At 43.3% G+C, this 12328-nt stretch overlaps 1 protein-coding gene across 7 annotated transcripts in view; it reads right to left on the bottom strand.

Moving 5' to 3' along the window:
* SLC10A7 (solute carrier family 10 member 7) overlaps nt 1-12328 on the bottom strand; it is a 122004-nt gene that overhangs the window by 49063 nt on the left and 60613 nt on the right. Inside the window, exon 5 of one of the 7 annotated variants that reach the window (XM_033161380.1) lies at nt 3455-3470. The exons of the other annotated variants lie outside the window; for them this stretch is intronic. Within the exon in view, the coding sequence (XP_033017271.1) occupies nt 3470 (1 nt within the window). The 3' untranslated portion in view covers nt 3455-3469. Of the gene's footprint in view, nt 1-3454; nt 3471-12328 lie in introns of those variants that run through there. 7 annotated transcript variants of the gene reach the window in all.

Genomic DNA, 12328 nt, shown 5'->3' with positions numbered 1-12328 from the left:
GAGACAACCTCTACTTTATTAGAAGGGACGTAATCTGCCAGTTTTAATTTTCGATGGTGGGATTATGCCCTGGGCATCCAATCCCAATCGGAAGCTTCATGGCTTTCTCTCCCCTGGGACAGCATCTTTTGTGGTCTCTTAAGAGGAGGGATTGGATCATTAACACAGCTAGACACATCATATGCAAAACACAGTAATATCATTAGATGTCAGGAATGGATAGTGTTTCTACCATTTACAAAATAGTCACCTTGGGAACAATTTCACCTGCCAGACACACACAATGTGCACACACAGAATGTCTGCTAGTAAGTCAGGCAGACCAGTCCTCTGGCCCTGCTAAGCCAGCACCAAAGCCAACATTAAGTAGCCATGAACTTGTCCACAAGAATAGCATGAGAAACAAAAGCTGATGTACCAGTATGAGCAGGCACTGCCATAGCACCCCTACAAGTTCCACCCACACATTCTGGTACTGCAAACTAATGGCATCCCTACTAGTCATTGTAGGAATGGCGCTAATAAACTCACAACAGCAGCAGAAATGCCATGATAATGTTATTCCACTAGAACATACCACTCTTGATACCACAATGCACAAGATTGGGATCAAGAGCTGTACATGCAGGGTGGCTCCAAAGAGATCCCCCCCCACTGTATTCAGAGCATAGCACACAACAAGTTTGTATTTGTGTTTGCATTAAGACAGAAGTTTTTTCAAGGGGTGGGGGCACACAACAGAAAGCTACACACCACAGAACGCATCAGTACAGCAGTTATTTATTTGTTTGTTTGTTATATTTTACTTTTCCATTTCAGTCTCCAAGATGGCTAGTTCAGTGTGAATTTCCCACCCAGGTGAGATGACTCCCAAAGGGCAAAGATGGGTGCCCCCACTGACAACTGTGTGTTTGGATGGGGGAAGAAAGTGGAAGCAGATCTATACCACACAACTAAAGAATGATGTGTGCTGGGGCTTTTGTAGTCTCCTAGGGACATACCCTCTTTGCTCTTCTGCATGCTGATTACTGGATAAGCCATGTAGACAGGACTAGATGGAGTCAACATGGAGCTCTAGCCTTAGAAAACAGCATACACACCACAGGAGATCCTAGGTTCAATCCTGGGCTAGATTCCCAGGAGAAAGAGTTGGAAGGAAATACACATGCACACCTGAAACAGGACAGAGTGCCTGCCAATGGAGTGAATGGTGCAAGGACTAACATACTTACTCTGCCAACTGTCAGCCTCAGTGAGGCCCAGTATACCAGTCATTTTGCTCACCCCCTTCCACTGCAACCAGCCAACCCCACACATGGACATGCATCTGGTTGCTCGCCAGTAAGTGGCGTTTCCTCAGCAGAACATGTCGTCCATTTCCTCCTTCAATTCATGCAGCCTGATTTATCATGCAACGAAGATGCAGTCTCTTAGCCCTAGTGGGGTACTGTAAAGAACCTTCTGCCCTCTCCCATTGTGTGTTCCCTTTTGAAGACAGCCGAGTTTGAAGGAAGCAGACTCTATTTGCAAAGTATCAGTAATAACAGCAACACAGGTGAATGAATCATAGCTTTTATTTGCAGCATCATTTCTGGAATTAAGTTCTGACAGCATCATATAGTAATGGGCTAACCAACTTGCTTGTTTTTGCAGGACCTCTGTGCATTCAAGAGCTGCATGATAGACACAGGAGTACCACAGGTAGCTTTCTTCATCATGGGATATCCATCACCTATTGTATGTCTTTAAAAACTCTGCAAAGTCACAGGAACTATGCAAGAACAAAAGGGAAGCAAGCAGCGAAGCACCTAATTTCCAAGGTTGTGGTCTGATGGCACACGAGACCACGACCTTGCTGAAGCTAAGCCAGTCTGGGTTTGGCCAGTGCTTGGTTGGGTGGCTGTCTACCTTGCCTTCAATGAAGGAAGAAATGTGGAAGATAAACATAAGAAAATAAGTATAAATAGCTCCCCACAGGTCACTGCTACAGTTGTAGGCCTTTTTGCTTGTGGTTTGCATGGCAACGGGAGGAGGGAGACACTTGCTTCAGTGCATTCTGGTTGCCTGTGGAGAGACACTGGGATAGTGATGAATAATGGGTAGCAGTTGCAACCCAGTGATTAAAGTACTCAGTAAGGGTTGTTGAAGACTGGTTGAGAAAGGGTACTGCTGCCACTACGTGCTCCTCCATCTATCATGACCCATATACACTCACCTCTTTTTAGTACTCCTCCCAATCTCAGGAAGAGTTCACAATGCAAGTCACTGAGACAATAGTCATCAATTCAATGTATGAAGCTGCACTGGAAGTCTTGTCTCCAGTCACTGTTTGCTCTACTCTGCATCCCCATCCTCAAGTCCTGTAACCGAAACAAAAAAACCAACCACTGCCCAGCAGTGATAAAATATAGTGTGTCTGGTGCTCACCATCAAATGGATGGTGCTCTACATTCTTTTCATTTGTGCCTGGTGAAAACTTACGTAGGTTTCTTGGTATTCCACAGGAATATTTATTCGTCCTGTGTATGGAAGTGAGACCTGGACCATAAAGAAGACTGATCACCAAAGAATTGATGCTTTTGAATTATGGTGCTGGAGGAGACTCTTGAGAGTCCCATGGACTGCAAAAAGATCAAACTTATCCATCCTTAAAGAAATCAGCCCTGAATGCTCACTGGAAGGGCAGATCCTGAAGTTGAGGCTCCAGTACTTTGGCCACCTCATGAGAAGAGAAGACTCCCTTGAAAAGACCCTGATGTTGGGAAAGATGGAGGCCACAAGGAGAAGGGGACGACAGAGGATGAGATGGTTGGACAGTGTTCTCAAAGCGACTGGCATGAGTTTGGCCAAACTGCAGGAGGCAGTGGAGGATAGGCGTGCTCTGGTCCATGGGGTCACGAAGAGTCGGACACGACTGAACGACTGAACAACAACAACCCTATGCAGGAAACACTGCTGCAAACTGTTGAGTAAATGGAGGGGCATAAAGCCAGTAAACTCTTTATCCACATTATTTATTTATTTAAGTTACATCCCATGTTTACTCCAAGGAGCTCGAGGTGGCATACATAGTTCTCCTCCCACCACATTTTTATCCTCACAACAACCCTGTGAGGTAGGTTAGACTGAGAGTGAGTAACTCATCCAAGTGAGCTGAGTGGAGATTTTAATCCTGGATGCCCAGGTCCTAGTCCGACAATCTAACCACTATGCTACGCTGGATGACACACTGACACTGTGGGTGTTTATGATAGTGCTCTGCTCACCCATCTTTTCTTGGTGGTTTGGCAAGAAGGAATGGAGGATATGAGGGATACCTGCTTTGAAGTATAGTGTCTCCCCACCCCCAACCCCAACCTCGCAGTGAGCTATACCTCCTGAGTGCTTTGTTGTTGCAGTCCAAGTTGCAACAATGGAGTTGAAGTTCCTGTTGGGCATTTGTGTTCAAAAGCAGAGTATCTGGAAGGGTTCTGAAAAGACAAGCATCATTCTTCTGCCCTTTCACCAACCCCACCCCACCCCACCACTATATCCCCTTCCAATTTGTGTGCTCCTTGTGCTTTAGACACGGTAGTAGGGTTATGTAACCCTATGCTGTGTGTCTTGTTAGAGGACACATGAATAATATTTCTTTGCTGGGGCATTTATACTTCTGATACTGTGCCATGATTGATTTCAGGGTTAGCTGGGCTCCTACACTCCAATGAGGCTATAGGGACAGAGATAGAAGGACAGTTATCTAGGGCTCTCTACTGACTACAATTACAATATTTTAAGCTTATGCCGCCTCTTTTGAGTTATTCTGTCATCAGGGATGGAAAAGACCATTGACTGGATAAGAGTTGTGTCAATACAGCCTCCCACTGTACAAGAATAGCACTAAGCCAAAGTAATTTCCCCCCCAGTAATGTTGTGCTCATTGCCCTATGCTTATTGATTGAGAAGTCCCACTGTGCTCCATAGGACTTCCTTCCAAGTAAATGTGCATAGCACTGTAGCTTTAGTTGCAATCCTATGCCCTCAGCAAGCATAATCTGATTAGATGAATGGTTTGTATGTTACTTAGATGTATAGATATGTAATATTTAAAATGTAGTAAATATAACATCAAAGAAGAAAAATATGGGATGTATGCAGGTTAGAATTTACAAAGTAATCAAATGTTTGGTTTACATAATAGAGGAGGAATATGTGTACGTGTATGTGGTGGGTCAGAAGAAGAAAAATGTTGAGCAACAGTTTTTGAGTAAGCATCACTTTTAAAAACCATACATACATATACATGCTATTTTATATAATACATCATACACCCACACATACAGATGTGAGAAACCCTCTCTTCCAGCAGAGGGCATCTTCTACACACTAGAAAAACTTCTCAGTTGAGTGAAGACAATTTTATACACACGGGAAAGAAATGTCTCATTTAAAACAGAAATATGGGTGTCCAAGTGTTGTCCAGTTCTGAAAATAATATTGAAATGTTTCTAAGACAAGGGTCAATACCCCAAGACTCTCTTCTGTGTCGGCAACACTGGAATTAATGGGAGCCCAAAGAAGAGCTTCGGTAGTATTTATACAGAAGATACTTCTGATGGAATATGCATTTGGAAACATAAGGTAGTACAGCTTACACAAACAGTTTGAACATAGATCTGAAATTCACACACTGCCTGCAAAGGGAAGGTGCTGCTGTCTTAACATGCCATTCACGGTTAGCAAGAAAGGTGGGGTGCAGTTCAAACCTGCCATGTACACAGTTCAAGCACTTGTTTGGACACATACTTAGAACGAACTGCCCAGCAGAACAGAATTAATGGATTTTGCTGTGGGGACAGGGACTCTACTAGACATCTGCAGCTAGATCTGCCTGTGTTATCAAATACTTTAGGTACTGCAGTGACCTTATGTTGCCAATGAATGTGCAATTTACATGGGCGTCTACCCAAAATGTTCTGATCAGCGGCGTAGATCGTTACATTTGTTGACTGACTAAAAAGTTTCATGAGCCCATTTTTTTAAAAAAAACAAAAAACCTCATATTTTTGTCATTTTGTCACCCCCCTCAGCGATGATACCTAGGGTGAACCACACCCCCGCACCCCCTTCCTCTGCCACTTGTTCTGATGGTGATAACGTCTACAAAGAAACACAATTCTCTGCTGAGAACTGGCCAATAGTCACATTACCAACTTAAATTGGATTTTTATTTCTTCTTTCAATACATTACACATACCACTTGTACTTTCTCTTTTTCATGCGCGTATTCTGTCTCCACCAGCAATGTGTATTTCAATTCTACCTCACTTCCCTGTACATTTTTTCATGCTTTCTCATACATGCCTATTCAGTCCCTGTTGATCTTAGCAAGGCACACAATTTAATATCTATTTCTTGGAGGCTTGGGCTACAAATGCAGCAGAATGAGGCAACAGAAACCTGAGGTGGTAGAGTAAGTAGACCATACCACTTCAGACAGTATGTGGGTCGGTATCTTTTTTTTTTTAAGTACTCTATTTAAAAAGAATCAAAAAGCCAAACAGGCAAGAAGTGGCTAGGCTAGAAAGTTTCACTTGGTATGCTAGATTTCCTCCCTCACTTGCAAGGAGTTCCTGCAAGTTAGTATTCCATTGTCTACAAAGTCGAGTGGTACTACCTACTCTAATGCTTCAAGGTTGTATCACCCTTTCCTATGGACGTATAGCAACAGGCCAGGGATAATTATGATTCTATGTACCTAAGTTATGGCAGGGATCCAAAGAGCTATTTGGGGGGACAGCTTCCCCCCCCCCCCACACACACAATTAAACAGACCCTCATGCCATATCACAAATTGCTTTTCAAGCTCCCAGAGTTAAAGCAGCATGAAGAGTTACTTTCACCAGTCCAAATTCCCCTTGGGAATGTGGAATGAGGAGTGTGCTTGTTTGGATCCTTGCCTGTGTATTTTCTGAATCACCATTAATCAGGTTATGTTGAGGCCTTGAATGCAATTACTGTCACATTAATTATTTCATAAAATTTATATACCGCTTGATTGTAAAAGAAACTCAAAGAGATTTACAAAATGATAAAACTATAAAGCTTTGATTATTTTAATATTATTGCTATGGACAATGTGCTTAGAACATGTTCATATAAGCTGATGTGCCAGGGTTGTGAGGCTAAAATGCAAGGGATTATCATCTCTTTTTGTAGAAGCATGGTTCTTATGCTTTACATATGCAACAACCCCACCTGGAAATGCAGTGGTACCCCAGCACTACAAATGTATGCGGCTTGTGTTGATGATTAAGGGAGAGCAAAAGTTCCTACTAAACCATTTTATAGAAAATATGCAAAATATTTCCCTTGACATTCTCTGTGTTGGTCAACCCTTCTCTTCCACAGTCTCTGTTGAGCTGAATGCTTTGGGAAACAAATTTACCTGACGATACATGCTTGGGTCTAAATTCGCATTTATTGTTCCTATTTATTTTGGTTGTCTTCATGCTGACAAATTTGATAAAGTTTTTTTATGTGCTTGCAGATATATACTATGAATATAGGTCAATTTTCAGGATTTCAATGATCCAAGTAACTATTTGGGCATTTTAAATCTTAAGTCCAAAGGCCCCTTAGGTCTACAGTAATATGAAGGGTCATAAACAATTCTAAACACACAGAAGAAGCCCCCCCCCAGTTTCTGTTGATAAATTACTAAATGCAAAAATCCTGTAAATCTGGATATGGGACAGATACTGGCTGTTCCTCATTATTTTCTATTTCAGCATATATAGACAAAGAATTGTACATTTTGAGGACTGTACCACAGCAGTGCTAAATCATATCACCAGACTGAGGCTACATGAGTATTGTTTGTTTTCTGAGATAATATTTTGGGCTGGGATGCTTTGTGTGCTAAATTAGTTGAACTTCCATGAAACAGTCCAATTAATTGAGTGTTATGGCATTCTTAGGAATAGAAAATTATGTCAAAATGAAATGATTTTCTACACTAGATGGTGCTATGCCACTTTCCAGGGGGGAAAAACCTGCTACAGTACTTAAAAGGAAGTTTTATTATGCTGTTGATTCTACCGTCTGAAATTTACATTAGGATGTTAAGCCATTTCCAAATGGTGACAAAGGCAATACAAGAAATGAAAATAATGCACCATGGCAAAGACAATTAATGTTGGCAGACACTCCTTTTCTAGAAAGTTAAATATAACCCACTTCCAGAATGGCTTCTCATCACTATTTCCAAACCAGAGTATATAGCCTTTCTAAGCAAGCAGTTTTCATTGTCAGTCAGTCATCATATTCAATTTCATTTCTAATTTAAAACTAAAAGGGCTTTACTTTTTATCTCTATCTAATAAAATGAAGGCTATTGCAAGAATTAGGGGAGACATTTTTATCAAAAGAAATATAATTTTTCATGTTTGCATACATTACAAGGCAAATTCACACATGAAACTTCTTGCCTATAACCCATTCTGTTTTTTAAAGAAAATCTTAGCAATGTAAGCATGTTATATGGGGAAATGTGCATGACATTTGTATATTGCAATTATTGTTGCATATCAGCACAATCAAGCGAAAATTGATACTCCCATTGATTTATGAGGCAATCCCTACACTAGAGATCTGTATGAGCGGCTACAAGATACAGCAGACCACCACAGATATGTCATTGGAACATGCTACCTACAGACTTGTTCTGTTGAAGACACGCTGAGGGAATGGCCAAAATGGCTGGGTGAGAATCATGGATGGGAGGCAGGTGGCTCTGGGGAGGAGTAAGGTAAAGGTAAAGGGACCCCTGAACATTAGGTCCAGTCACGGACGACTTTGGGGTTGCGGCGCTCATCTTGCTTTACTGGCCGAGGGAGCCGGCGTACAGCTTCCGGGTCATGTGGCCAGCATGCCCAGAGCAGCGCACGGAAACGCTGTTTACCTTCCCGACGGAGCGGTACCTATTTATCTACTTGCACTTTGACGCGCTTTCGAACTGCTAGGCTGGCAGGAGCAGGGACCGAGCAACAGGAGCTCACCCCATCATGGGGATTTGAACCGCCGACCTTCCGATCGGCAAGCCCTAGGCTCTGTGGTTTAACCCACAGCGCCACCTGTGTCCCCTGGGGAGGAGTACACACATGCTGTGTCCCCTGGGGAGGAGTACACACATGCTATATCCCTTCAATTCACAGTCACGCCCCGTTGTGCAGCTTTACACTACTGACTGGTTTCAATGGGAGGGATTTTTTATTTTATTTTTATTTAAACCACCTTACTCTGTATGAATGACCACCTCACCTGTATTGCCAAGACAGAGCATAGGATATGATGCAACTGAATACACAGTACATCACCATTAGTACAGTCCACAGTGTGAACAAAATGTATATGACAGGAAGATGGCATGATGGTGGTGGTTCTCCCTCCCTCTCCCCCCCCCCCGCTCCTGCTACCCTCAATACTGTGATGCTTGAGAGATACAAGTGGGAATTTTGGTGAGGGGAACTATGGAGAAAATGAGTTTTGCACACCAAGGGAGCACACTGGGAAAAACAGCCTGTCTCCAGAACATCCTAGGATCTTGCAACGCCTCTCCTCTTCCCGGAGGGGAGGGGAGGGGTTGTGAGCGGGAATCACTTCCCATGCTTGCGGGGGCATGGCGTGGCCGGGCCCCCTGCATCATTGGAGTCCTATACCCACGTCATGCACCCCAGCCAGCCAATCCGGCTGGCTGGGAAGCATGGTTTAGCTGCACTTAGCAGCCCCACGGGCTCTTCATTGTTCTTCCGGGTTCCTTGGATCACCCTCCCTCCCTCTATCTTGCTTCAGCACCTGACCTTGCTATGGACCTTGGTTGGTCGCTTGGTTGTCCAAGGGGGCTGGTAGGAATTTTTTCCACTTCGCAGATTGGCACCAGCCACTTGGTTTTTCGCCTACCTCGTAGCAAATCGGCATAACTTTGTAAGGTTTGGCAAGTCAGGCATTGGAAAATGTGTTATGTGTTGTGTGTTGGAGGGGAGGTTGTGGCAATCACCAACCCCTCCCCTTGAAGGGTATTCCATTAAAGGAATCCGGTGGTTGTGGTTCCTGTCCAATGCCCAGGTGGTGGCTAGGTCCATGGCACGACCCTGGTGACTCTAGCAGGTGATTTTCTAGCAGTGACCACAGAGACAAATATATGCTTGGTATCAAGTCAATAGGATTTCAAAAGTACCGTATTTTTCGCTCCATTGGACGCACCGGACCATAGGGCGCACCTCATTTTTAGAGGAGGAAACAAGGGAAAAAATATTTTTCTGGTTTTCCTCCTCCAAAAGCCCTGGGTGTTTTTTTTGGGGGGGGGGGGGTTAAGGATCAGCTAAAAGTTTTGCAGCTGTTTTTGCAAAGGCAAAAGACCTTTTTTTAGGATCAGCTAAAGGTTTTGCAGCTTTTTTTGCAAAGGGGGAAAAGCAAAGCTCCTTTTGCAAAGGGGGAAAAGCAAAGAGGAAAACCCCCATTTTTATGGGGTTTAACTCACATTTCTGAAAAAATCTTAAGGAAAGGGAGCCATTTCTACTGTTTGCAGACAGATAATCTAATCAGCCAGTCACATGTCCTGGGGAAACAAACAACCTCCCTCTGCAGCACATTCAACAAAGGAGGGCGTGGCTGAAAGGGAGCAGGGACTCTTATCTCTCTCCCGATCTCTTGCTGATCAGCTGCTGAGCGGGGTCCTTTCAACACTCCCCTTTCTCTTTGTAAAATAAAAAGCACAATCTGCTTTTGGCCCCTGGGCAATTCAGCTCCAGGGACCACCATTCGCTCCATAAGACGCACAGGTATTTCCCCTTACTTTTCAGGAGGAAAAAAGTGCGTCTTATGGAGCAAAAAATACGGTAATTGCTACGTTTGAGGTGTATGTCTGACATGTTTGGAAAATAAAACTAATGAACATTTCCTTGTTCATTAATAGTTAGATCCTTATGGAACATGTCCTATTTTATTTTATTTTATTTTTAAAAAAGAATTAGTAAAAAATGTTCATGGATCTTGTTGCTACATCAGCATGGCTCATCGCTTCTGTGGAGTATACTGCCCCTAGTATAAAGTAATAGAAGTTGTGCAGCAGTTGTGGTGGGTGGTTGGGTGGAGGCCCTCTTTTGGAATTAAGGTAATTTCTAAATGCAGAGTGCAAACCTCACACTATGGTCATCTATATACGTGTTGCTTGTGCACTTTGCCTGCCTGCCTGGCCCAAGTCATCAATAATGAATAGATCTGTACAGCAGTACAAGGACCAAGTGTTGGGGCTTGTCAGGGATTTCAGAAGAGTGGGGTAGGGAAACATAGGTTTGCCATTTGATTGTTTTTTTCTGGCATGTAGAAAGCCACACACCCACAATGAATTTTTGGCTTTAAAAAAATTAAGAAGGGAGGATTTTTTTCTTCAAACTTTTAAGTATTCATTTATCAAGTAAAGCATGAAGCAGGAGGAGAGGAATGAGAAGGAAGATCAACTCTGTAAAATATTTTTTGTTTTGCAATATAATTTATAGAAATGAAAAGCTACAATTAGCTGATAAGGGGAACTAAGAAAATAGGAATTCAACAACACCTCTCTTTTTTGTTAAGGGAAGAAATCATTCGAGAAAAGATTATTATACTTTTTAGACAGACATAATGCAAGATGAAAAAAGGAAAACCAAATTTACTTGCCCAGAAAAGCAACTGATTCACTGGTCATATAACTTAAACATTTGCTGAAAGACAACTTAATATATCCCCAAAATTTATTAACAACTGCAAATAAGTTAAATGTTTCCTAGCTGCTACTAACAAAACAAATTGGTATGATGTTATCTCCAGCAATTTCCTCCTCTTTCTCCTAAACATATTTCCATAGATATCACAATTGTAGCATTACAAGAGAGATTATCTCATGTTTTACAAACAGAATGCACCAGCTGGTACTTTACCAATCCATATCCCCTGGGAATAAGCAGAGTTCTGGATAACTAAATTTTTACTGCAAGCACTCGAGCCAATCCCAATGTAAACCCAACCTTTGTTGCTTTTTTGGCTGTGTAAGTAAATAGTAGTCCCAGAACTACTGCACTAGGAGGATAACTACTATTATCAGGAATGGGAGGGAGGAGGAGAGAGAGCTATCTAACAAATTCTCAAAAGGTTTGCAAACTTTAATAACAGGGCAAAATGCATTACTTTATATTATTATGCCTTTCTAGGTGAAAACATGAAGACAGATGTAAATGCCTCAACAACACTGCACCCCCCCCAAAAAAATATATTTTCATCCTCTTAGTGTGGATCAGCTTCCAGAAATGGTCACGAGTTGATGTTGTCCATTCTGCCCCAGGTGATCTGCCATTGTTTGCCCTTATAATTCATTTAGAGAAATAAAAACACCTTGTGCAACTGGCTTGGAAAAAGTTTCCCATGGTTGCTGTATGCTGTGTCTTCCTCCCCCTCTACCCTCTTTGTTATTTACCAAGAATTCATGGCATTGCAGCCATACATAGATTCCCTGTAAATTTCATCCGCTAATTTCTTTGAGAAGCTATACCTCACTAGTTCCTGTTCCTGCAATCCAATCCCATTTCTAGTCTCCCACCTGTCTTCAGCAAATTGCATCAGATTTATTAAACTGCTCACTGTAGATTACAACTGCACAAACTCACCGTTGACTCGGAAGGAAGACAGAACTCATTTCTGCAGCTCCAGTAAAGTAATATATACAGGAAATATGCAGGAAGTTTGTACTGGGAGATAGGAAGACAAAGTTGATCTTAAAGTACTCTTTTTATAATGGAACCAAACAAAACAGTGGGTTGGATCCAGATACATAGTATCCAAAAGCTGCTCATATTATGGTGGAATCTACACACATATAAAAACTGTTCTGGAAATGTTTTTTTAAAAAAATACATTGAATTTTCCATAAGCCTCACCATTGCCATCTAGTGTCACATCAGGGCCGTCTCGTCATAGGGGTTGGGTGGCGCGGCGCGCCAGGGAGCCGGGCCCCCCAGGGGCGCCTCCGCGAGCCTGCCGGCATACCGGGCGCCCCCTCCCCAACCCGCACCCGCCCCCACAGGTGAGCTGCAAGCCGGCCGCCCTCTGGAGCCCCAGCGCCACTCCATTGCCACGCCCCTCATTCCCCACTCGCCCACCTCCCTCCCACGCTGGCCACCCCTCGGGGGATGAGGGGCGTGGCGCTGGAGCGGCGCGGGGCTTTGCGCGCCCTTCCCAGCGCTGCAGCTGGGGCTCCGGAGGGCGGCCGGCTTGCAGCGCCATGCCCCTCATCCCCCGCTCGCCCACCCTCCCT

The sequence above is a fragment of the Lacerta agilis genome, chromosome 9 (genome assembly GCF_009819535.1).
Source record: "Lacerta agilis isolate rLacAgi1 chromosome 9, rLacAgi1.pri, whole genome shotgun sequence".
Lineage (NCBI taxonomy): Eukaryota > Metazoa > Chordata > Lepidosauria > Squamata > Lacertidae > Lacerta > Lacerta agilis.
Note: the sequence above shows the minus strand (reverse complement) of the source record. Positions and strands in the feature narration are given on the sequence as shown.